This window comes from Sminthopsis crassicaudata, chromosome 1 (assembly GCF_048593235.1).
Source record: "Sminthopsis crassicaudata isolate SCR6 chromosome 1, ASM4859323v1, whole genome shotgun sequence".
Classification (NCBI taxonomy): domain Eukaryota; kingdom Metazoa; phylum Chordata; class Mammalia; order Dasyuromorphia; family Dasyuridae; genus Sminthopsis; species Sminthopsis crassicaudata.
The window spans coordinates 88,990,379-89,018,180 of record NC_133617.1 but is presented as its reverse complement, the minus strand read 5'-3'; the positions used below and the strand labels follow the sequence as shown (position 1 = coordinate 89,018,180).

The following is a 27,802-nucleotide window of genomic DNA, read 5'->3' as shown; positions in this document are numbered from 1 at the left end:
TTCTCCTAAATCTACTCTGTAGGCTAGAAATCCAAAGTTCCATTAGCATTGTGCTCATCATCTCATTTATCAATAAGTGTAACATGCCCTCCTGGCAGTTACAATTACTAGTCTGTCCTAGGCTCAACAGAGTACCTTTGACCACTGACCTTTGCAGTGTCAACTCTGAGGCCTTCAAATGTCTCTGGCCACGATTTCTTGAATCTACAGTTTAATAACCAGTAGCGCACTCAAGAACAGCCACGTGTAATCTTAAAAGCCTTTATTATACCTACTCACATAATGCCCTGACTTGTTAGTTCCCTAGTGAACACCTGGTCTGAAGACCCACGTGTTCACTACCAAACTTCTTACCTCTCTCAGCTATCCATCAGCTTGGCTTGGCTTGGCTACCCCAGGCTAGGGAGCCAGGTTAAAGAGAGCGACTGCTGTCTGCAGTGGGCTTATAAAGGGCCTGTGAGGTCACACACAGAGCCAACCAGCGAGAGAGTCACCCATTACGAAGCTATCTCAATATGGCCAGGATCCCACACACAGGGCAGTCCTATATCCACAGTGATTACTTCTGGACCACTCAAATCTCCTGTTGCGCTGTGCCCACCCATTTAAAGGACCCTTACAAATAAGCATAATAGCCATGTAGTTCATGGCATTTGAGAAATAATGTGTTTACACCTTATACTGCCACTACTTACAGCCATCTCTCTCTCTCTCTCTCTCTCTCTCTCTCTCTCTCTCTCTCTCTCTCTCTCGCTCTCTCGCTCTCTCTCTCTTAACACTAGCTTCCTTGCTATTCTTTTAACAAGATACTAATCTTTTAGCTATAGACATTTTCATTGACTGTCTCATGCATGGAGTACTCTCTCACCTCTTTTTTAACTCTAGTGCCTTAGTTCTTATATTTTTCCAGTTTATCCTATATATAGCTTGCTTTTGCCTATATTTATTTACATATCCTTCCCCAGTTAGATTGGATTGCAAACTACTTGACAGCAGTCCATCTTTTTGCTCTTTTTGTATTCCCAGAATTTAGTACAGTATCTGGAAAATAAATGTTTTTGAAAGATTGATTTGTTTCTGTTTCCTAGTTGTGCTGGCTTTCTTCAAGTCACAACTAAAATGTCAACTTCTATGGGAAGTTTTTCTTCATCTGTGTTAATTTAGTGCCTTTCATCTGTTGACCATTTATTCTGTTGACTGCTTGTATACATATTTGTTTCTATGTTATTTCCCCCATTACACTCTGAGTTCACTCTGAGCAGGGGTTATCTTTCATCCTTTTCCTAGAGCTTTGGACAATGCCTGGAACATAGTGGTGCGTAATACAGGTGTCTTGATTGACTAGCATAGGAGAAAAGATTTCAAACATGACAATTTTTATCAATTACTTGAAAGAACATCAATACTTAAGATTTCTGTTTGCCTGAAATTACAGAACTAGGAACAATATATGTCAGGGCAAAGAGGCAAAGCGGGACAGTATAGAACAAAAAAACAAATCAAAAAGTAAAATCAAAAACATCTTAATCAGACCTCTCTAATTGTAATATGGGCAGTCAAGGGAGAAAGTAGGCTTCTCCTTAACTAAAGGATTGGTAACTACAAAGCAAAGATAGACATTAAGTGGAGGAAAAAGTGAAGAGTCTTTCTATGTATTGTATAAGAGAATTGACCAGGTTCTTTCCAAATAAAAATTCTGTGATTTTATCACCACATGTCTTCATACTACACAGGTGCAATGTTCTGGCTGCTCTCCAGGCTGGCCATATCATTCATGAAATGTGTTATCTGGAGTGGAACACAATGTTTAATTCTTTTAGGTTTCATGAGGATTATTTTCAATGAATGAAAAACTATGAAGGACAAAGTTTCTGGCCAGTTAACAACCAATGTATTAATTAAGCTAACCAGCAATGATGAATTAGCTTTTAGAGACTTCTCTTAGTAACCAAAAATTGTAACGAGCTGTCGTCTCTAGAAGCTGCTGGATCGCTCTCTGGGAAGAGATCTGCTGTGTCTTCTACTCAAATCTCTCCGACAGATTCTTCTTCCTGTAATGAACCGTTGTCTCCAGGCAGTTGCTGTTAACTCTTGTCCAAAGAAGTGACTTCCCTTCCTGCAGAGAGCCCCGTCAAGCCTGATGCAATTCAGAGTCCTTCTCTTGAATCCTGGCTCTGAATCTCCTCCAACTCTTATCCTTCTTCAGGCCGATCTGCTCTCTGCGCCCAGTGCTGTCTCTTTTTATCCTCCCAGAGAATGGGCGTGGGATAATGCAAGGGCTTCTGGGAAGAACCACCCCAGCCAATGAGCTTGCCCCCTCTATCAAGTCAACCTGAGTTCTCACCTTGTAATTGTCCAGAAAACCTGAATTCTCACCTTGTCACCATCCAGACAACCTAAGTTCTCACTTAGTAATCCTAACATCTCCCCCTTTCTTTTGATTTAGAACATAGGACAGTCATGACCTTGAAACATAAATCCATCAATATGGGAAGTATTACAGATAATTACATAAATGACCTTGAAACATAAATCCATCAATATGGGAAGTATTACAGATAATTACATGAATTACATAAGCACATAGTAACATAGTAACATAACACATGCTAGAAGTATATAACATAATCATAAATTGAAAATTTATAAATGTCCATAAGTCCATTGTCCATTAGTCTCATCTTGTGTGAGGAAGTCCAATGATTCCTGCTGGTTTTTAAAGTTCTTTAACAGTCTTCTTATTATCCATGCTCTTTCAGTGTCAGATGTTTCTTAGATCTTCTCCTTTATTTTGAGATCTTTCTCTTTTTCTGTCTCTCTCTGATGGACAAGGCGAATATGACTCGTTGGCACCCATCTGATTCCTTCTCCTGCTGAAGAAATACAAGCAAACCCTCTCCCCCAGGCAGTTAACCTATCTGGTCCCTTCCATTCACCACTTTCTGGATCTCTCCACATCACCTGGCGATTATATTGGAATTGTTTGCACTGGACACAGCCCTGTTGGTTTAAAAGGCCTGTATTCTCCCCAAGTGTAATCCATTTTTGCAATCTGATTGCCTTTTGGCTCACTTATCAGGTAATCCCTTTCTGCCATGTGATTGCTTTTCTGCTGATTGATCAAATCAGAGTCCTGACCTTCTAAAGGCTCTTTGGGTGTAACATCAGCTGCCATCATGCCCCAAGTCTTTTTTGCCTGGGGCCCTAGACCTGGGCCCCTCATCCCATTTCCCTGAATTATTCTACACTCTGATGCCCAATGGAGCCCTTTGTTGCATTTTGGACATGGGGTTTTAGGTCTTCTTTCACCCTGTCTTCTCACTCTATCTCCATATTTACACTGAGCTCTTAGATGTCCAATTTTTCCACATTGAAAACATCGCCGAGTTTCTCTAGAAGGCCCTTGCCAGGAGGGACCCTGTCTTTCCACATTCATCATTGTCCGGGTGTAAAAAGCATTTGTTCCCACTGTAGCACAGCGTCTTATGATCTCCTCTAAAGGAGCATCTTTGTCTAATCCCCATATAATTCTTTTGCAAATCTCATTGGCATTTTCCTTAGCCAGATGTCTGGTCATTATTTCTGTAGCTGAATTTTCTCCAATAGTTCTTTTGACAGCAGTTTGCAAACGTCCCACAAAATCTGCAAAAGGTTCATTGGGACCTTGCTGTATTTTAGTGAAAGCCTCTCCACGATCTTTCTGTCCAGGAAGGACACCCCAAGCTTTTATCGCAGCCTTAGCAATTTGTTCATATATTGTCATGGTATAATTAATCTGTTCCGAATTCTCTCCATATTGACCTTCACCAGCTAAGTGCTCAAAAGTGAATTGTGTGTTAACTCCTATTTCCAAATTGCATCTGACTTGAATTTTACATAATTCATGAAATTCCGCAAGCCATAATAAATTTTCTCCAGGTTCCAGACATGTCCTTGCTATGGATTTCCAATCATTCGGGGTTAGGACTTCATAAGACAAACCATCTAGTAACATTTTGACATAAGCTGATGTAGCCCCATAAAGGGTACAACCTTTTTTCAAATCCTTAATTGTATTCAAATCTAAAGGTGCATATCTTCTCCTTTTTTTACCTACAGAGTCAGTATTTTCAATCACAGGATATGCATGTATAAAATCACTTATATCCTGTCCTTCTCTCTTAGCTTTAACCAATGCTTTTTCTAATCTTGTCATAGGCTTAGGCTGTTCACAGGCAATTCTGTTTGTGTTTCTGCCTCTTCCCCTCTTTCTTCCTCCATCTCTGAAGGTGGGGTTGATGTGGGCCTGTCAATAATCTGTTCTCTAGGCAGGGTTGAAGCTTCTTCAAGAGAATCATACCATAATTCCTCATTTAAATCCTCTTGCTCTAGGGAAAGATCTTGATCTTTCCTTTTTTCCTCACACTTCCTCCTCTGTTCATTTTTAGAACTTTTCCTTCTCCTACAACTTGCTTGATAGTTTAAGGCTAATTGAACTATGTTGTAGATATAAAATACTTCTGCAGAAATTGAACGAGGCCCATTTTTTGCTTGAAATTCTTTCATTTCATATCCCACTAGCTTCCATTTATCTACATCTATCTTTTCTTCCTCTAAGAACCAAGGGGATGTGCGTCTTAATGCAGCCAAGAGTTTAGCAATCTGTACCCAGGTTACAAGTAAACTCTGCTCCTCAATTATCTTGATTATACTCTCTATAGTACCACTCCTGAATGGAGCTGAGGTTGCGTCTGGGGCTGAGGTTGAGTCGGCTGAGGTCCAGGGATTGAATATAGCTAACATCTGCCCCATTTCAGCTATAAGAGATTCCTGGTTTAGCCCTTAACAAGTTAAGTTCCTTGTTTATCTATTAGCACGCTCACTTAATCTTTAACAAAGTTTCCTCGTTACTCACGGTTCTGGGTCAGAGAGACTGAGATCTAGATTGGAAGCTTTTCCACTGGAATCAGGACTGTGTCTGTCCCTGTTCGGGCGCCAAATTGCAAAGGTCTGGTCTAGCTCCTCTTGTCAGGATAAGCAAAAGTCCTTGCCCCACGTTGGGCGCCAATTGTAACGAGCTGTCGTCTCTAGAAGCTGCTGGATCGCTCTCTGGGAAGAGATCTGCTGTGTCTTCTACTCAAATCTCTCCGACAGATACTTCTTCCTGTAATGAACCGTTGTCTCCAGGCAGTTGCTGTTAACTCTTGTCCAAAGAAGTGACTTCCCTTCCTGCAGAGAGCCCCGTCAAGCCTGATGCAATTCAGAGTCCTTCTCTTGAATCCTGGCTCTGAATCTCCTCCAACTCTTATCCTTCTTCAGGCCGATCTGCTCTCTGCGCCCAGTGCTGTCTCTTTTTATCCTCCCAGAGAATGGGCGTGGGATAATGCAAGGGCTTCTGGGAAGAACCACCCCAGCCAATGAGCTTGCCCCCTCTATCAAGTCAACCTGAGTTCTCACCTTGTAATTGTCCAGAAAACCTGAATTCTCACCTTGTCACCATCCAGACAACCTAAGTTCTCACTTAGTAATCCTAACAAAAAATGACCAATGAAGAGCCTGAAAGTCTTTAATAGATTTTGAAAGGAAATGTCCCATGTACGTAGAAAGAAGAGGTACAAATATTCCCTCCCAAGCAAATTAAAAATGCATTTAAAAGTTACTGGAAGATATTTTATGCCAAAACACGGCATCCAAGAGACTATGTTTAATGGAAAGAAAACTAAAGTTGAAAGGCAAAAGTGAATTCCTAGCTATAATGTGTAAATAACTTGTCACCTTGTACTAATCACTTGATAACACTGACCTTCATTTCCTTCTTAGAGATTTTATAGTTGGGATAGACCTGAAAAGCTAATGCACTGGACTAAAGACATATATGTGGGCATAAGGACTGATTTGTGGATATACAACATGACTTTGGAAGCAGAAGGCACTTGGAAACAAAAACTAACATCCTTTTTTTTCTGTACCAAGAAAGTTCAGAATCTGATAAAGATCATGGGATTTGCCAAAGGGAGTAGGACAGCTCTTTTAATCCATGTGGAATGGGCCACTGATTTTTGGTCTCACTTTTCCAGTCTGAAGGCATTTTCTATGGCCACTGGAGATTGTCACTTAATATAACTATCCATTTCTAAATATAGTCAATATAGGGAGCCAACATACCCAAAGGACCAAAAGAAATTAGCCAGTGATACACGTTACCACATTACTGACAGTCCTTAATTCTAATGTGCTAGAATATGTGCTATATATAGAATATTTATATGTAGTTGTTTGCATATTATATCTCCCATTACTGTGAGAGTCTTTAGAGAAGGAACTGACTTTGACTTTCTTTGAATCCCTAATGCTTAGGACAATGCCTGGTAAATAATAGCCACTTAATAAATGTTACTGACTGACATGCTCAGCTATCTGGAGCTTCCTTTCAGTACATTATTAATAACAGATTCCTAAACCATCTCTGGCTTGTGGCAATAGGAAAAGTTGCAAGCATTCCTAATTTATAAAATATAGTACACAGATAAATATGTGTACTATATTTCTCTGGACAATGACACAAAACAATCTATGACAAAGTTTTTCTTTTCTAAAATGTTATAGAAATGTTAGTTATAAATTGATTATATTATCTCCAATTTATCTTGTCTGTATTTTGTTTGTGTGCAATGTGACTGTGTATGATGTAGGCTTTTTAAGAGACTCTTGTAGCCCAACTGAAATCTCATCTTCTCATCCCTCTCACCCTCCTACCTGATTCCTCTCAGACATCAGAAAGTCCAATTTTCCTCCAGGAAGGCCCAGTTCAATAAATGTCTTTACAAGACGGAGGTCTGCGCTGTTACCTGAAAGGATATATGTCTCCAGTTCCCATAAATAAAATTTTTAAAAAAGAAAATATTGTTTAACTGTAAGAAACAAGGTTCTCAGGCCAGCTAGATGGGGCAGTACATAGAGTGCTGGCTTTGGAGTTGGGAGGACCTAAATTCTAATCTGGCCTTGAACACTTAGCATATATTAGTTTTGTGACTCTGGATAAATTACTTAATCCCAACTGACTTACCAAAAAAAAAAAAAAAAAAAAAAAAATCTCTATTCATTAGACACATAAGGCACTTGAAAATGGATGTGCAGGAATGACTTTCAGAATATTCTCATATGGTTCCTCATTCTCTCTTCCTAGAATTTATGCTATTTTTCTGTTATCTCCCTTAAACTTATCACAATTTACTGAATATGAATGTGTAAAGTGCTATAAGATGCTAGAAATTATTGCTATTATTCCACTTGGCTGTTCTAGGCCAGTGGGATATTTTACTCTCTGACATTGGGAACTTCCTATTTCTTCCTGAACACTTCCAATTCCCAACAGCAGTAGCAGCAAGACTTGCTAAGCTGATCTGTTATCTGCAAAAAAGTTTAGCAATAATTTGGTGATTCTCCAGGAGGGGAGAAGCCAGGAGTAGGCAGTCAGGTTGCCTAAGGAAAGGAAAGGCAAACTGGCTAAGGATCGAAACTGAACAGGTCCAAGTTCCAATGTTTATCAGAGTGGCATTGGCTCTGGGCCTCTGTCTTTCCAACCTGGGTAAAATAGGGAGACCTAATCTTTAAAAAGAGAAACAAGGCAGAGCAGAGAGATGAGAGGAGGGAAGGAGAGAAAGAAGGAAAGGGTGAAACACACAGAGACAGAGAGGAGAGAACAGAAAGAGCCAGAGAGAAAGACACAAAGAGATAAACAGGGACAGAGACAAAGTGAAAAAAATTTTTCTCAAGCAAATCATCTGTTGCCATTTTTCTTGTTGGCTAACCTGTTTTTCCTGCTTGGAATTTCTTTTATATTCATGTCCCTAGGTGTCTATTGTCCTGAGGAAGGAGGCAGTAATGAATCATGGAAAGAACATCAGGGATAGAGAATTCCAATCCTAAAGCTTAAAATTAATTAGCTGTGACCTGGGGAAAAATCCTTCCCTCTCGGGGTCACAGTTTCTACCTTGGTAAAATAAAAAAAAAATAATAATCATGTTACCTAGTGTATGGGGCTGTTTTGAGGAAAATGCTTTATAAATTGTAAATCTCTCTACCTTAATCTGGATTGTGAGCATTAATAATCACAGCTAAGCTTTTTCTTCAGACCTTACCATCTAGCCCATGGACACAGATAACCAGATGAATCCCATCTTCCAAGTTCTCTTCCTCTTCCTCTGGTGGAAAATATGGCAAGTCAGAAGCTAGTACAGACAAGTCACTGTACAGACACTCTTCATTATTCAGCTCTTCTTTAAATTTCTCTTTGGCCTGATAAAAACTGGAGAATATATTAGTTAATCGTAAGACAAACTCTGTGTATGGAGTTAAGTTGGAAAATATGGAACAGTTATACCATAGGAGAAATGAACTTCTGTTAAGTAGCATCATGGGGGCAGGGCTGAGGGAGAAGGTGTTTATTTTGTATGAAAAGAAAGAGGGAAACAATGTAAAAGGGAAGTATCCCTTTCAACCAAGGCTTACTTTAATAAGGACGAATTACACAACTACTATATGTGTAGCCTTAAGCTGAATTCTGAAGAACTAAAACAACCTGAAAAATATAGAATTTTTGACCTCAAGGAATTTATAAACCAGTTGGAAGGTATCACAATAAACATTTATATAATACAAAATAGTCTGCACAAGGTCATAAGAAAATCACCATTGTGGAGTGGGAAGAGAAGTAGCCTAAGAGTCGGGAAGACTGACTTAGAAAATCATGTAACCTCTTAGTCTGCTTCTGTAAGACTATAAGTTAAGGATATTAATTAGTGGAGGGAATTTTCTTACTTCAAATTTCCTTGACCATTGAAATCAAAAGTCTGTTCCTTCCTGTCCATATTCACGTTCCAAAAGATATTAGGATATTCATATTTATGTGTGTGTGTATATATATTATATATATACATATGTGTATTCATATATATACATATGTGTATACATATATATCCATATACATGTATATTTGTAATATGTATTATATTCAATAATCTGAATAGGTATTTATATATGTATGGTGGTACATGTATATATACACACACATATATATGTATGTATATATACACACATATATGTGTATGTATATATATGTATATATGTATGTATGTATATATGTTTATATTACATACATATTTTATATTATTACATATATTACTTATATACACATATCTATATATACATACACTCAGTCTAAGAAGCAAAGGTCATTACACTATTAATGAAAGATCATTACTGATTAAAGGATAGGGAGGGATAAAGGAATATTTTGGGGGGAGAAGATAAACATCTAAGCTGAACAGTAAAGGAAGGATAGTATTTCAATACATAAAGTTGGATAGTTCATACATAAGAAAGTGTATGAATGAAGATACATTGGGAGTCTGAGGGTAATGGTGAAGGGTAAATGATAAAGTTTAGAATTGGGGGTACCTAAATGAAATTAGTGTTTAATTGAGGTCTAGTGGCAGGTTCGGGGTACAGAAGTCAAATAGAGCTCTCCTGCAACCCCTTTGGATTCCGCATAAGGATACAGAGTTAAATGAGGTCTAGTAGTGGTGCAAGAATTCTCTGTAAAGGAATTTACAGAGCTGAAAACCTAGATTGATAAAAGAGGTTTATTTGCGGGTTTGGAAATAAAGTTAAAGTCTAGTTAATAAAAGGTGTTAAATAAAGAGAAGAGGGCAACAGAACCAGGGTTCTAGTGGGAAGAGATCCTTTGGTATGCCAGGTGTAAGGCTGCTATGTTAGGAACCTCTGCTAAAAGAGGACTCCAGCTTGGCTCTTTTATAATGAGAGATTTAGCTTAAGGGGCCTGTGGGTGGAGTCCCAAGTTGGCTCAGATTTGGGTGGGGTTTGTGAAAGCCTGGGTCTCCTATTGGAATTTAAAAGGGTGCTTTTGACAGGATTTGTGAATCAAAAGTCCTAGCTTCTTGAATTGATAATGCATCTGCTAGGAGGGGCTGGGAATCAGAAAAGAATAAATTCATCTAAAAGGATTAGTTTCTTAAAGGGAGCACAACCCACATCAGTAAAGGTTGGTAGGAGTATAGAGATGGTGTGGGAAAATCAGAAGATAATCTTAGAAAGGTAAAATGGTATCAAATTTCAGAAAGGCTCAAAGGACTAGATAAGAACTACCTGTTTTATCCTATAAATAATATGGAACTATAAAACAATTCTGAGAAGAATAAAATAATGAGGAGTATGCATAAAATCAGTCTGGAAATATGTAAAGAATGGAAAGGAATTGACAAATTTTAGTGGAGGTAGGAATATATGTTAGGGGGATAATGAAATAGTTTAGGTTCGTGGCGATGAAAGTCCACACTTTCAAGCTCAAGTGAGAAGAGAAGATATATGTTATAAATATTTCAGCTATGAATAAACAGGATACAGAGTTGATTGCACATTAAAAATAAAGCCAAAGAATGATTCAAAGATAATATCAAATTTGGGAGATGAATAGTATTGTTAACTTGATAAATAGGGAGGTCAGAAGAGAAGCAGATCTTGAAGATACAAGACAATACATTTCATTCTGGATTGTTGAATTTTGAAAGCTAATGGGACATCTAGGCTTAGGGGCAGGTAGCTAGCTGACAGTTTGTCCTGTAATATTAAAGCATGAAAAAACAAAAAGAAGCAGGGTTATAGCCTCAGATCTGAGCCTTATCCAGAGTGAGTCCCTAGCTATAACTATGGAAGTGAAGGAGATTACTGGATGATAAAGTTTAAAAACGGAAGGAGAATAAGCATTTACACAGCACCTAGTATGTGTCAGCCGTTGTGCTAAGTACTATTTAAAAAAAACAAACAAACAATAAATATGATTTCCTTTTCTTCTCACAAAAACCTTATTCAATAGGTGCTATTATTATCTTCATTTTTTGTTTTAGGGAACTGAGGCAGGTGACTTGTTTAATATCAGATAGCTAATTATTGTCTGAGACTGGTTTTGAATTCATTTTCCCAACTCCATGTACAGAAGAAGTATGTTCATTGTAGCATTAACTACCTCAAGAATAGCATGAAGGATTGAAACCTGAGGGACATGAATTTTGTGGGAGTAAAGAAAATGAGGAATTTCCAGTAAAGTATAAAGAAAATAAAGCAAAACAAAGAATCAATCAATCAGTGAATCAACAAGTATTTATTAGGTACTATATGTCAGGAATTTGAAGATCAGTTAATAGTATGAAATGCTGTGGAAGACACAAAGGAGATACAGACAATTCTATTGGGATTATTTAAAAAGAGGTCATAGTGGCTGTTAGTAGAATGTTGGAAAAAAGAAACTAGACTATGGAGATCTGAGGAATGAGAAAGCAGTTGCAATAGGTAGCACCAAATATTTTCAGAAAAGCGTGGCTATGAAAGGGAGAAGAAAGGTTGTTTGATAGCCAGATGATGTATTTAAAATAAGGACAGGCTTAGGAAAGCTTGGAGGAGGCCAGAGTTTATGAAGAAGGAATCACTGAAGAAGTAATTAAAAGTAACTGAGAAAAAATGTCACCAAATGTAGTGACAGAAGTTGTCAACAGTATACTATCAAGGGCATAACATTCTAAAAGACAGGAATTGAATGGGTGAAGAAATTAAAGATTAAGGATGGAATAAAAGTCACAATGGAGAAATAAAATCTTTGTCTTTTCTCCATTTGGCATATTTTTCCATGATTTCTAAAATATGTGAGAAATGGGATTAAATAATCTTTATAGTCCTTTATAATTTCAGGATTCTATATATAATATATGTGTATATAATATATATATATATATACATATATATTATACATATATATGTTCCATATGCATATATTTCTATATAAGAATTTATATATCCATTACACATATATGTAATGGATGTATTTTATAATTTCTATCATCAAGGTATTGTTCTAGATGTCAAGGATATAAAAATGAAATAAATTTTAGTCTCTAATATCAAGAAAGGCATGTTCTACTGAAAATAAGGAGCAGATACATAAAATATAAATACAAATCTACCTTTCTTTCTCTTTCTCTCTCAGGTAATCTAAGAAATAAGATGGCACTATACATATATATACATATATATATATGTATATATATATGTATATATGTATATGTGTGTGTATGTATGTGTATGTGTGTATACATACATATATATATATATATATATATATATATATATATATATATATATATATATATATATATATATAGACGTTGAGGGAATTTTCGTAATATCTTAAAGACAGAAAATTTGTGTTAACTAATCTTTGTCTATAAATTATCTCAAACAAAGCAATGAAGTGTGTGTGTGTGTGTGTGTGTGTGTGTTCAGTTGTTCCAGCCATGTCTTACTGCTCCTAATCCCATTTGGGATTTTCTTGGCAAAGAATGGAGTGATTCGACATTTCCTTCTTTCCTTCTTTTGCAAAAGGGGAATTTGAAGCAAACATGGTAAAGTGACTTGCTGAAAAACACAGAGTAAGTGTCTCATGCCAGATTTGTATTCAGAAAGATTAGTAATCTATCCAGTGGGCCACTTAGCTGCCCCATGAACTTAGTAGTAAATAAATATTGGATTTATTCTATCATAGATTTGTTGTTTTGCTTTTAGGTAAGACTGGATTAAGTCACTTGCCCAGGGTCACACAGCTAATAAGTGTCAAATGTCTGAGACTGGATTTGAACTCACATCTTCATGATTTCAGAGCCAGTGCTCTATTTAGTGAATTACCTAGCTTCCCTGGATTTATTCTATCATATGAAATAGAGGACTTAAGTCTTTAAAATAACCCCCTTTTAAAACAAGGACCTTAAAATAGATCTGATTTCATTTTAGTGATTAACTTCATTAATACTTTAGCTGGATAGCTAATGGACAAATGTAATAAATGAACTTAAGTGGATATGTCTTGGTAATGAATAATTCAACTATTAAGTTTAAAAAGTGCCTCATATTTCATGGAAACAAACACAACTAAGTTGTAATGCTTCAAAATAACTAGCAAAATAACTTGTATATCAAGAAAATGGGGATTGAGGAAATCTGAATCTTCAATAGGCCAAATTCCAAAGGATTTTTTTAGCTTTCTCTGTCATCCTTGAGGGCAAGATTGCAGCCAAAGAATGGACTTTATAGGAGAACAAATTTCTGCTCAATAGGGCATAGACAATATAAAGCCCCGTCTAATGAATTCTATTTGTGCATTAATACATTATCACTAAATAATATTGTAAGGTAGATATAAATATAGCTGATGATTAGAGAAATAAATTGTATTTTCATATTCAACCATTCAGAAAAGCATTAATGGCTTAGGACTATGGAAACACTAGAAAATAAAGAGGGGATTCTTACCCACCCATTATCTGGTGCTGCTTACCAGAGGCCACAGACTGCCCCACTGAGAAAGGCAGAGTATCTAGCCATCTTTCAATGATTATTCCTCCCAGATAGAGCAGTGAGTTGAAAGGAGGTGTGCTTTGTTCAGGGAAATGGCATAATTTAAGAAGAATCTCCTTCCCTTCAGTTTAGTAAACAGCCTACTATGGAAAACTATGGGAGCTCTCCCCTCTGCCTTTGCCCCGCCTTCCAGGTTAGAAATTCCAGGCTTTAGAGGTAGAAAAGGAAGCAGGTTAGATGGTCTCTTTTCTCTCTAAAGACCTAATTTAAGTGTATATTTAACAAACTTTAGTAGTCTAAAAATATTTAGAATACTTATAACTTTATTCCAAATGAAATTTTCCACCTAATAATATCATTTCATTTAATTCTGAGTGGTTGGTTATTTTGTTTTTGTCAAAAGTCAAAGATGAAAGCAGATTAGGAAACACTTATACCCTAACTTCCTATCAATTCAGTTATAGTGTTCAACAAAATACCTCAGTGTCTCATAAAAAAGCATACTTTCTTATATTCAAATATATTTAGACAGTTTCTTGGAATGTTGCATCAAAATATCTGTTCTAGGTAGAAGACAGATTCTTTTCTGTCTTAGACTCTCATTTTCATAAGTAGAAAAAAACTTTTTAGGAAAATGCACTATTAAGTTTTTGCCATTGTTTTCTAAGGGACAGAAAGGTGGCTACCTTGCTCAAGCCCCCTTGCAGAGTAGTTACATTGCAAATGCTCTGTCAACTTGAATTTTCATCTTTCATAGACTTTGGAAGAAACTTATATAAGATCTAACTCAGTCTCTTAAATTTGAAAGTGAAGAGATGAATCTAGATTTAAGTAACTCATCCTTAGTTACATGTTTTATTAGAAGTGCTGAAATTTGAATCCTCGTTTTCTGACTCCAAACCTGAATCCTTCTTATTATGTGAGGTTAGAAAAGCACCAGACATAAGAAGACAGTCCACTAAATGGACTTTCTACTTTCTTTCTACTCTACTTACTTTCTTTCCAAATAGCATTCTGAACAGGTTTTCCAGCTGAGAAAGAGTGAGATTAGAAAAACTGATGAGAAAGCATCATTGACTGGGAAAAGTCTGAAGAGAGTCATTACCCAAGCTTACCTAAACATTCTTTCATTGACCTCTTCTTCCAAAGCTCTTGCATCACATGAGACTACCCCAAAGGAACCCACAGGCTGGTGGGTAATTGGGAATAAATTTTGCTTAGAAGAAAGTCCAACCTTAGCAGGAGCTTCCTTAACCACTGAGGAAAAAGGAAGACACGTAGCTGTGCAGGAAACAGATAAATTAACCACTTCCACAGTCTTTCTTGTGTCCAATGTCAGTGCCTCAGTGGTGGCCAAATGGAAGTTGTTGCTATTAGCAACATGTTTAGATTCAAAGTTTTCAAAGCACTGATAATCAATGCCATGGACCTCTGGGCTGTGGTTGACCGTGATGACTTCATTTAGATCTACCTCCTGCAAAATATGACACCCTTGTTGGGTAGGGACATCATCACCAGTGCAAGAGTCCCTTCTTTTATCTTTGTTTGAGTCTGGCCTGATAATTTCTGTAGAAGAACTACAGGGAAATTCAATCACCTGATGGATGGATTGGGAGAAATCCTCAATTGCTGAGATGCTGATATTAGAAAATATGTCATTCTTAGTCTTTGAAACCTCAGATCTAGTCTGTGGATTCTCCAGTAGATCTTTATTAGAAACATCATCCTGGATAGTATCTACTTTAGAGACATGCAATGTGTCTAAAGTCAGTTCTTTGGTTTGAGCTGTGGAAGAGTACTCAGCTCCCCCAACAAAAGGTTTTTCATTGCCCGCTGGTTCAGTATAGGTGAAAGTACAATGCCCAAAAAGAAAATCTGGATTATCGTTAACCTTTGCTAAGTCCATGTAGCCCTTACCTTCCTGTGGATGATCTGGGTTATAAGCCATGTCCACTAGTGAAGGGAAGACTTCACAGTCATGTTTTGGAGGGTCATTTTGAAACCCAGGAAAGTTCCTAATGGAATTTATGTTTCTGCCCTCATGCTGGTTTTCTTCAAGGGATTTCTGAAAGTGACCATCCAAGGTCTCCAAATCCCCCTGATCACTTTTGGATATGTCATTGTCCTCCGCCAACTCCTCTGGACTACTTATCTGAGGAGCTGACACAGACTTAGTTAGCTTGTTAAGTGCCATTTCTCTCTCTTCCTCCTCAAAAGGCAAAGAGCTAATGGAAGTCAGGGAAGCTTGGATACCACTAGGCAAGCTTGTATTGCTTTCCGTGTGGCCGCCTTCTAAGGAATTTCTGTGGATAGCATGCCTTCTTACCAGCTGGTGTAAAACCTCTCGGTCACTAGGCAATTCCAGAGCCCTACTGCGCGCCTCAGACCAAGCCACAGAGCTTGGTTCACTTTCAATGCCTGAGTCAGAGATAACTGAAGATGATCTTTTGATGGTCCCAGACAATGCAGATAACACTTCCCGTTCATTACTCTTTGGGTCCCTTGGTAGTGACTTCACATCAGATGGATCTCTTGGCGTTGGGTTTAATGAATCAGTCGAATTCACTGGAAGATGTTTCAGTGATAGCAACGTGGCTTTATTCTCTTGATTCTCCTTCTTTCTTAAATCATGAGACACAACTTTGTCTGTGGAGACAACATTCTCAGGGGGAGGAAATGCAGCTGCTTCATCTGAGACAGTCCTGATGTAATTATCTACAGATGTGCTGGTCTCATAATGAGGAGCAACTACTAATCCAGGGTCAGGATTATCAGGGTGCTTATTGCTGGGGTTCATTTCGATGTATGTCAAGCAAGATGCCAGATTACTATCTCCAGCCACAGTCTGTTCAGATCTACTCAAGTCTGCTATAGAGTGTGTTAAAACAATTGGCCTAAAGTCATTTACAGGATTAACTGTGGAAGGTGCTGCAGACTCTTCCGGTAAACCCATTTCATCTTGGGTTTCACCAATTGTCAAGTATACCTGAGATACTGAACTAGGAGGTGAGTATCTGTCCATGGATACATCCCCACCTGTAACAGGACACAGATAGTCCACTTCAAAGTTCCATGGTAAAAAAGCATCTTCCCTGAATGTTCTCTCAGAAGTTGCATTAGCATTTGATTGTTGACTCTTCTCTTTTTCCTTTTGTTCCACTTTTTGGGAAGTTTTAACTGGAGAAATAACATTTTGGGAAATCCCTAAAGGAAAAGAAACAAAGTGTCATATTTTGTTTAGATGAATTGTAGAAGCTTTCAAAGTATCAAACATTCTCTTACCAAAAATATCTACATATATGTTTTCATTTAATGTTTGGCTCAATTGATTCAGCTCAATTCAATTTGAAGAAAGATGGATTAAATAATGACTACTAAAGGGCTATAATAGGGGAGAGAGAAAGCTTTGAAATTATGAGGTTCTTTTCTTCAAGGAACTAATTGCTCTATGAGTCAGAAGACCTAAGTTAGAGAGGTTTGGCTCTCAACTTATTAGATCTATGGTCTTAAATAAGACACTCCAGGTCTTTGTGGCTTATTCTCTTTTTCTGTAAAATGGGGAAAATAATATTTGCACTGTTAACTCACATGATTGTTCTGAGACCCATTGAAATAACATTTAAGACTATTCCATGCAATATTAAGTAATAAAGAAATGAGTACTGGGGCAGCTAGGTGGCACAATGTACCAGCCCTTCGAAGTCAGGAGGACCTGAGTTCAAATGTGGCCTCGGACACTTAACACTTCCTAGTTGTTCGACCCAGGGCAAGTCACTTAACCCCAATTGCCACAGGGGGAAAAAAAAAGAAAGACATTGAGTGCTATTACTCAGAATTGTGTTGGAGCCACAAAGAGACAATTGATAAATCTTTAGTATAAGCAAGCAATTGCCCCTCAGAAATCAACAAATCATGGCTTGATTTGCTGTTTTATTAACTGCACTTTTATATTTAAAAGTACTTTTTTTCTAATTACTTGTAAAGTTAAGTTAATTATGCAATCTTTAGAAAAGTGATGAATACAAGGCTGTTAATTGTATAATGTGCTCTTCCACACATATCCCAAAACCCCTTCCCAAGAGCCAGGTGCTAAAAATGTACCAGTACACTCCTGGTTACAAACAATTTAAAACTATGAATTATTCCTCTAAGTTTTCAAAGGACTTTAAAGTCCCTTTAAAGGTATTTTATTGCAAACCTCTCATTTTAGGGATGAAGAAACTGAGACCTGCCTGAAGATCTATTTTTCTAGACTTGTTCACACCGTTGCCTCTCCTTTAATCTATGTTCCAGCCACATACATCTCTAGAGATTTGCTTTCTTTCCATGAGGTTCCATTTCCCATCTGTGTGTTTTAATTAAAGCTTTTCCTTATATATGAAATGCATTTCCTCCTTACACCTACATATTGCAGTACCTATCTTCTTTCAAAGCTCAGTTCAAAAGTGCATTTTCAATACTTGGCCTTTTTCTGACTCTCCAGTTTTTACAATCCCCTCTCAATAATTTTGTATGCTGTGTATTTACTTATAAATATGCATATAATTCCCCAGGAAAATGAAGGGCAGAACTTTTCCCATTTTTTCTTTCTCCTGTGTTGAGTACTGTACTTGGTACATAGCAGAAGCTTAGTAATGCTTATTGAAATGAATTAATCCTTCCGAGGTCACAGAACTGGGATCCAAGCTTTGGTCACAGGCCTATTTCTAAATTGAAAGCACTTTAGCCATAATTGACCTTTTATAAGTAAAAAAAGGCAATGATACATTTCATTTATTTGCCCATTGTCACATGCCTAGTAAATGTCTGAAGTGATATTTGGACCCAATTTTTCTTGGATCCAAATGCAGTGTGCTCTAATCATCATTTCCCACTTTCTTCTCTTCTGACCAAATCTGACTTTTATTTATTACTTACGCTACATGCTTCTGTCTGGGAAAAGCCTCTAAAAATCCAAAAACTGGCACTATAAAAACGATGGTAATATCATTGTTGTCATTTCCACAAGGAAGCAAAAGTCCTCACATTAATAAGCTCCATCACTAACTCATCCTCAGCAAGGAAAACCAGTAGCTTTATTCAAGGTATTACCACTAGATGTCAGACAAGTATAGAGAATCAGTCAGATTCTCCTTCAAGTGATCCCAGCACCAGTGTGCAGCTTTCTCCCTCTTCTTTCTCCAGATGATACTTGGTCTGCTTTTCTAAACATTATTCTAATCTAACCATTGTGGAAATAAGCTTAGAGATAAGCTACTTCTACTTGCATTTTACTTGCAAAATAACTTTCCACATTCTCTTTGTCTCTGCCTCAGTCTCTTGCCTCCTCCTCCTCCTCCTCCCCTCTCTGTCTGTCTTTCCTCTTTCTGTTTCTTTCTGTTTCTCTTTGTCTCTATTTCTTTTTGTATTTCCCATCTCTCTGTATCTCTGTGTGTGTCTCTCCCCCATCTCTTTTTCTGCTTCTCTGTCTTTATCTGTCTCTGTTTCTGTCTGTCGGTTTGTTTTTTCTCTCTCTCAGTCTCTCCTCTGTTTTTCTCTCTATTACAAATACTCTTAAAAAAAACAGAAAATCTTTTAGCTAGAGATAACACATGTGATAGGGGATAATGTCTGTCTGTCTGTCTCTCTCTCTGTCTCTCTCATCTGCTCCTTCTCTTCTCTCTGTCTCTGTCTGTGTGTGTGTGTCTTTATCTCTGTCACTCATACTCTTAAAAAAACAGAAAACCTTTTAGCTAGAGATAACACTTGTGTTAGGGGATAATGCCTGTCTCTCTCTCTCTCTCTCTCTCTCTCTCTCTCTCTCTCTCTCTCTCTCTCTCTCTCTCTCTCTCTGTCTCTCTCATCTGCTCCTTCTCCTCTTCTCTCTGTCTCGGTCTGTGTGTGTATATCTCTCTCTGTCTCTGTCAATCATACTCTTAAGAAAAAGAAAACCTTTTTTAGCTAGAGATAGCACATGTGATAGGGGACAATTAGTTGGTTCAGTGAACAGAATGCTGGGCCTGGAGTCAGGAAGACTTGGCTTTCTGAGTTCAAATCTGCCCTCAGACACTTAGTAGCTGTGTGATTCTGGGCAACTTGCTTAATTCTGTTTGCCTCAGTTTTCTCTCTACAAAATGAGCTGGAGAAGGAAACAGCAAACCAATCAAGTGTCCTTGCTAAGAAAATCCCCAAAGGAAGTCACAAAGAATCAGATATGAATGAAATGACTGAACAACACACATCAATCAACAAACATTGATTTAAAAATTCATATATTCTATTGCTTTATTAGGCAGTTGGAACACAGAAATAAAATTGCCTTTTGCCTTCAAAGTACTTAAAGTATATTATAAAAAACTACATATACATATATAGATATAAAATGTGTACAAGGCAATATGGAGGCAAAACTTAAGTAAAGTGGTCCAAAAGATATAATGCAGGATTTGAAGTCAGAAAAACCTGAATTCAAACCCAGTCTTAGACAAATTAGATGTAGGACTCTGGGCTAATGTCAATGCCTTCTTATGATCAGCTTCCTCATTCTCAAAATGCTAGAGATAATAGTACCTGCCTCTTAGATAGTTATGAGGATCAAAAAATTTTCTAAAAATGCTTTGCAAACTTTAAAGCATTTTATAAATTCTAGCTAACATTTATAAATGTTAAGTATGTGGATGGATAAATAAAAGTCAATTAGAGGAATGGAACTTGAGGTGAACTTCAAATAGAATTAGGGATTGTCAGAGGCAGACTGAAAAAGAAATAGTGGACAATTTTCTTTCCAAAGATTTAGACACTGAAGATAGCATGTCTTCTCTGAGTTTCAACAAAAAAAAGATTAATTTAGCTAGGTTAGAGTGCAATAAAGGGTACAATAAGCTCAGAATGGTAGTCTTTAACCATGTGAAAAACTTAAAATCTAAACAAAAGAGTTTGCTTATGATAGAAAGAGAGAATGAGGGGGTAGAGGGACTTGCGGTCAAGAAGAGCTATGAAGAGAGACAGAGATAGAGACACAGAGACAGAGACAGAGAGATAGAGAGCATTTAATTCATAGAAAGTTAGGCAACAATTCATGTGTGTACAAGTTGCAAACTATAGTTTCTTAAGAATCAGTGCAGCTAAACCGGAGATGACTTTAGCTAATTTGACTGCATGGCAGAGATTTTCCCACTCCTATAATGCTCAAAAGCACCCTTAATACACTAAGAAAATTAAGTTTTAAATATTGAAGTCTATGGGGCTGAAAATTTCTCAACAGGAACTAGCCAATGATCATAGTTATTGGACAGTCCAATTACAGAGCTGGACTTTCTTTCAAGAAGACCTGTGAAAAAAACACTATGCATCTAAAGAAAGAACTAATAAACAGAAATATTTATAGAATAATTGCATATATATGATATTATATATTATATGTACATAAATATATACACATTTGTGTCTAATTGTAGCCATCTTGTGGGTGAGGAGAGGAAGAAAAAAAAAGAAATTTACATCACAATTTTGTTGTATATTTGAAAGGAATAGCAAGTTGTGAGTAATAAATTTGCAAACACAATCACCTTTTTAAAAAAAAAAAACTATACTTTGTTATGGAAATGTTTTTATTCCATAAATAAAAAAAAAATAAAATTCAGGTTAAAAAAAAAAGATATGACTTAGAATCCAACCTCAAATACTTATGAAATGGGTGTCCTGGGCAAGTCATTTCACTTCTTGTCTGTCTCAGTTTCCTTATCTCTAAAATGGGTATAATAATAATAACTACCTTGCAGGAATCAAATGAGATCCCTGTGAAGATCAAGAAAGCTAATATTTGTAAAGTAAATGCTAAAGTATTATGTAAATATTATTATTATTACTACTAATATTTAATGTATTAGAAGTGTGGTGGAGTTGAATGGTGGATTTGGAGTTAGGAATGACAGAGGTCCCAATCTGTCCTCGCTAACTTGGTAGCAGTTTTACACCAAGCAAAGCATTTAATTGCCTTCAGTCCCCTCATCTGCAAAATGTAAATAATAATATTCCATACCTCATATGGTTTTCATAACGATCAATTATGATACTGTGTATTAAAACTATTGGAAAGCTAAGCTTACTTAGCAATAATAGCTATTATATAATTATATATATGATATTATATAATAGCAATTATACTATTTAGTAATAGTATAATTTTTCATCATCTTTTATTTTTCTACTTTATTTGTAAGCAGAGTCCATAGAATAACCATGTTCATAATTAGAAGATATAGGATACCAATACATATCATTGAAAAAACCCTCAATTAAGCCAGTTTTCAGGAAAAAACACATATGTACAAACTTTTATTTCTTTCTGAATTGATGGATCAGTAATCATAGCTCTCCTTTAGTTAATATGATAGTTCTCAAAGTCCTTTTATTAAAACTCTTTTAAAATTATGGGCAGATATCCTAAATTAACATATTAGGAAACTAAGACTAAGATGGAAAAATAAATAAAACAGAAAATCTTCATTGGAAGAAATCTGAAATATAATCTACATTAACTGATAATATACTGGAACCTATGCAAACCAACTCACTTGACCTGCTCATTAAATTTAGAATTTAAAAAATGCTTCAAAAACCAGGAATTGTTTTAGTTTTTGTTGATTTTCACATTTAATAAAGTGATGGAAAAAAAGTAGTGATGCAGATTAAGTTTGAGTGCATCATGTGTAAATTTTGTTTTCTTGGACAATCACTCATTAAACATCATACTGAATCCAACTTACACTTGAACTGAAATCTATTCTGTAATATCCTGGACAAATGGTTTTAGAGATTGTGCTATAGTAGGGACAAGGAGCTCACAATATCTGGAAACAGCTCATTTTATTATTGGAGAGCCTTAATTATAAAGATTTAGCTTAAATCTGACATTCTCCAAATATTGTTCATTGCTCTTCTAATTCTGCTATCGGGAATGCAGCACAAGACTAATGTCCTTCCATTTAATGGCTCATCAGATTCTTAAAGGCAGCGATCATGTCTTCCTACAATGTTTTCTGTTTTGTTTTGTTTTTTTCTTCATCTAGGGTCTTGATATTGTAAATTTCTTTGACCTAAGCTAACATGAGATTTTACTGTCTTGTTATCCTGGTTCCTCCCCTTGGGTTCCTTTCCAAATTGACAGTTCCCTTACCAAAACAAGTCACCTAGAACTGAACATAATTTTTTAGATATGTCATGATGAAGGTAGAATACAACAGGACAAGTATTTCTCCTATTTTGTACACTATTCTATATATTTACATTAGTCAAAAGTCATGTTACCTTTTTAAACACTATATTGTGCTAAGTAATCTTGAGCTTTTAGGTCTTCAAAAACATCCAAGTCATTTTCATAAGAAGTGATGTTGAAGTAGGTTTTCACTGGCTCATTGGGTTTGTTTTGGTGGCTGGGAGTCATAGCAAATGTTTCCATTCTGGCCAGAAACTCCAAGGATTTTTCCTTTTGGTGAAGGCAAACTGTTTCAATTCTTATCTAGCCTTTAATCACTAAATAAGTGTTACCTCAGATAAACTGAGACCTGGGAAATACATTAAAAAGGCCAAGGTCTTCTACCACAATTGTGCCATGGCCACAGTATTTACCTCTGAGCAACTGCTTAACAAACTGAATACAATAAGTTTCTAAAAGAGTTGGATCTTAAACACAACACTGAAGAACTTGATTTATTTCAATAGTGTACCTGGTTTATCCTACAAGACTAATATTTTCAATGGTAGAGATTTCATTGACTTTCATCTTTGTTTTACATGTATAGTGAGTGATCTTCACATAGTATGTAACTAATATTTGTTCAATGAAAATGAATTGAGCTTCACTGAAATGGGATAAAAATAATGATTGATGTTGATGATTGTACAAGATGAGGTGAATAAATACAAGCAAAAAGTCAAGTCCCTGGTAGCAAGCCAGTGTCTAGGGCTTTTATTGATAGGATTATCTTGAACTAATTTCATAGTTCCCATATACTATCAGGGGGCCAATTTAATAGATATCCACCCCCGAGGTTATTTTGTACAAGTATCAACTAGCATCAGTTAGCATTCTTTGCTTTGAATCTTTTCCTATGAAAGGTCACCTCTTTCCCTTTGTAAACTGTGAGTTCTTAGGGACTTTGTTGTCATTGTGACAGCATAATAACTTTTTGCCTCCTGATTCAAAGAAGGCCTGAGCCTGTGAATTCTTTTTTGTAAGCTTCCCTACCTTCATGATTTCTTGTACCCTATCATCATGATCAGTTAACTTAAACACCAATCTTGCTTTATCTTTGTTAGTCCCATTGCCATTACTCTACAACAAAATTCTATTTTCTACTTCTATCAAAATTATTACAAAGGACTCATCATAAATCTTACCTTCCATCTATCCCATTCTCACATTTTTTTTTCTCTCATTGTGTGTTAACCCACCATAGTTGATTGCCACCCTCAAGAACATTCATTATTCTAAGGACATATAAGCACTGAATGGGTTCCAAGAAAGGTCTTGGCATTCCAGAGGGTCACTGTGCCCTTTTATTAAATATTGCTAGTATCATTAATAAAATGATTAATTACTCAGAAATTATGTCCCTTGATACAGATGACAGTAACTTTATCTTGTTTTAAAAAAATCTTTTCCACTATTTTTATGGGACTATGCATTAAAAATGCTTAATTAATATATGTGGCTTAATTAGATAAATTATCTGACTCAATTCTCCTTCTTTCGTTGTTCTGATTAATAATTTCAGTGATTTGAGCAGAGTTCCCTGCTTGGGGTTATCAGAAAAACACCATCTTTAACACTTGTCCTTTAAATAATTTAAATTGAAATCTTTGTTCTTTGTGCCCTTCTAGTATTACTAACCTTTTCGAGGACATTCCACGTATCTATCCTCAAAAATGACTGGTAGGGTGTTCCAGTCTCCATCAATATCTAAGCATTCTGCTGGGAGAGGAGGCATGCTGGTGAAGTATTCAGAATTCCGAACGTCCAAAGCAATCTGACTCTGTCTTTGGATCCTGAGAAATGTATTACAAAGACAGGAAAGTGGTAAGCAATTATTCATGAAGCAGTTTGCAGTTCACATATTGTTTTTCTTTTTGCAGTCATTTGAGAAAGGTATTGAACAAATCTCATCTCTGTTTTCCAGATGAGATAATAAAAGTTCAGTTTTGTGTGACCATCACTCAACTGTGACTTCATTGATTTGGAAGTTGTACCAGTGATGATAACTGCCATCTTTCCATGTCTGCCTACCCTAACTCTCTTCCATGCCCTCATATATTCTCCAAGGGTCCACTCTTGCTTTCTCTTGACTGGTAAATCTGTCCATTTGTCACTCTTCACCTGTCCCTTATGACTAGCCTATCTTTTGCATTATGAATTTCCTTAGTGAAATCCTATATTCCTGATCTTTTTAAAAGTTTGCAATGGATTATATATGCTGCTACTTTCAAAGTTTAATGGTAGAGGTCACATGCACCATGAATTTCTCCATTTTTATCTATGGAATATTCATTTTTAATTCTTCAGTTACTATTGTGTTCCCTATGTCCCTGCTTCCTGCAGAAACATAGACATTGTAGAATTTAGTCAGGAGAGACTTCAAAAGTCATATGACACAAACTTTGTAATATATAGATAAGAAACATGAGCCCTACAGAGGATAAGATGTTTTTTCCATGGGATCAAAGTAGAGCCAGCATTTGAACCCAGCTCTTGGTTCTAAAACCAAGAATTTTTGCACTGTTTCATTACTACAAATTGAGGCTTTTCAGAGAATAAATTTGGAGGGGACATTACAGATCATTTAGACTAATCCCCCTTGTTGTTACAGATGAAGAAACTAAATCCCATGCAGTAAAGTATTGAGCCAAAGTCACAAAAGAAAATAAATAGTAAAGCTCATATTCAAATCTAGGGCTTTTGACTCTTCATGTAGGAGTCTCTTTTAAATCTGATCAAGAACACAATGAGCGGTGAATCTGGACCTCAAATTCAGGCTTCTGACTCTATCTTCAGTGTTCTTCCCAGTATATCACATATTTCAGGGATGTGCTAAGTGGCTAAGTGGGTTTAATTGCTACCTCCTCAGTCCTAGAGGAAAAATTCTGAAAGGTCTCTCTTGCCTCTTTGTGAATTTCAAAACAAACATGTCAGTAGGCCCTAGCATATTAAAATTTTATTTTATTATAGTTTTGCTGACCATCCTTCCAATTACTAAGTTAGTTTTAAGAGGAAATAAGATTATAAAAGGAAACCTACACGTCACATATAAACCACAGTAAAGATCAAAGGAGTATACTTTACAAATTGTATTTTATATTAACTAAAATTTACATCCTAGTAATATGAACCAAATCAGGAAAAAACTTTCTAGGCACTGCCTGTCAAGGTTTCTGGTCCTATCACAGGTAAACTGTGGATGAGGTCCACACTTTTCAAATGCTCCCAATTCTGATCCATGATTATGTGAGTGCTGTTGAATGTCCCTTCCCCTCTCCATCTTCTTCCCCATGCTGCCTACTTTCATCATACCATTCCCTGTCTTCATGCCTCAGTATGCCTCTGAAATATTTTCATCACTTATTTCTGTGCCTTATTTAAAGTGTGATTGCTGCCTTGTTTTCTACTACCAATCATGTTCTTTCCTGGTAAATACCCAAATAATTAAATATATCTGTCCCTATTTCATAATTTTATAAATTTATTATCAATTCATTCAGCAAATCAGAACATTTTCTTTTCTATATATTTTTTCTGAAATATGTAACTTGTTTTGGATAACTTGTTTTGGATAGCACATAGATCAGTGGAACAAACTGATTCCCACACTAGGAAATGAATAATTATGCCCTCATAAATCTGTTCATTCCTGTCCTTTGCAACATTTGTAAAAAATATTTTTTCCATTCCACTACTGGAAGAATAGGACTTTGATAATGCATTTTCACAAGTGAAGTCATTTTTGTGCTTAATCATTCACACACTCACTCTCAATTATATTTGTCAATAACTACCTGCATTTGTAAAATAATTATTTTCCATGTAGCCATGTGGCCAACAGAGGAACCAACATACCCACAATGGGGACTAAAGACCCTATGTGATTTGGTCTCAAACTTCTTTTCTGTCCTTCATTATTATTTACCTTGTACACAAATCTTTTATTTTTCACCAACACATTTCCTGAAAAATTATACAATAGTGTCTCCCATCTACTTCTCTCTTCCAAAGACCCACATAAGATGTCTTTGCTAAAATGACTCACACCCACAGAAAACTGTTCTTTCTCCATCTTTCCCCTCTCCAATTTTTTCTCATCTTTTGAGGACCAGCTTCCACTAATATAATTTTGACATAGTCTTCAAGATACAGATTTATTTTTCCAATTCTTAACTATCTTTAAAGACCAAGGTAGTCCTGAATTATGTTTTAAGGCACACTTCAAAGACTACTTTTTCCTGGAATCTTTCCATGATCTCTTTTTCTTTTGAACTGACAGACAATTTTTACCACTAGGATTGAACTTGTATACTATAATTTCAGTTATAATTATTTGTGCTCATTTCTTAATTCCTTTACTGTACTTTAAAGTACTTTATATGGGTATAAACTGTGGCCTAGGGAATGGCCACTGAGTGCCCAGGTCATCTATGTCCCCTTTTCTCAAGGTTTCAGATTTTTCCATCTTGCTCCATTCTCTTTCTAGTTTTTAATTATTACCTCCCCCATTGTAATATAAACTCAATTAGGGCAAGAATTGACTTTTTGCTTAAATTTTTATTGTAAGTACTTAGAATATTTTTCTGACACATAGTAAATAATTGAAAGTCCTCTATCTTATCTATCTAGTTTTAATCTACCCAACCATCTTTAGCCCTGTGCTCTCAATTAGTGACATAATTACCACAGATTTTGGAAAATTACATTCTAGTTTTCTTGCTACTCTTTCTGAGCTATTGTATACATATGGACTAGATATTATTTTTGTACTGAGCATTTTCTGACACAGTGAATGAATGAAAATTCTTTATCTAATCTGGAAGTCCTGGGTTAAAATACTTCCTCTGACATTCTTTCTGGGAATCCTTTGGCATTCACTTAAAACACTCAATAGCCAAAGCAAATTTCCAAGACTTGGAAATGTGCATTCATGTGAGCAATTTCTACACTGGGCTGTCTCTTTGTGAAATTATACCTCTGGACAACCTAACCTTTTCCCATCCTTCCAGAAATAAAAGAACAAAATGGAGTACTTTGCTTAGTGTTGGGGAGATTCCAAAATTAAATCAATCATGCTGCCTATCCTTAAGGTACTGATAATCTAACCACCGAATAGAAAACATAAATTCATTTAGCCTGGAATCACACTGTTAGAATGTTGCAGCC

General features: G+C 36.3%; 1 protein-coding gene across 1 annotated transcript in view; it reads right to left on the bottom strand.

The window, feature by feature from the left end:
• Positions 1–27,802, bottom strand: part of LOC141548439 (protein FAM135B-like) — a 144,595-nt gene that overhangs the window by 9,646 nt on the left and 107,147 nt on the right. Inside the window, 4 exon segments of the mRNA XM_074277354.1 lie at positions 6,736–6,827; positions 8,121–8,287; positions 14,517–16,605; positions 24,275–24,429. Of these exon segments, the coding sequence (XP_074133455.1) occupies positions 6,736–6,827; positions 8,121–8,287; positions 14,517–16,605; positions 24,275–24,429 (2,503 nt within the window).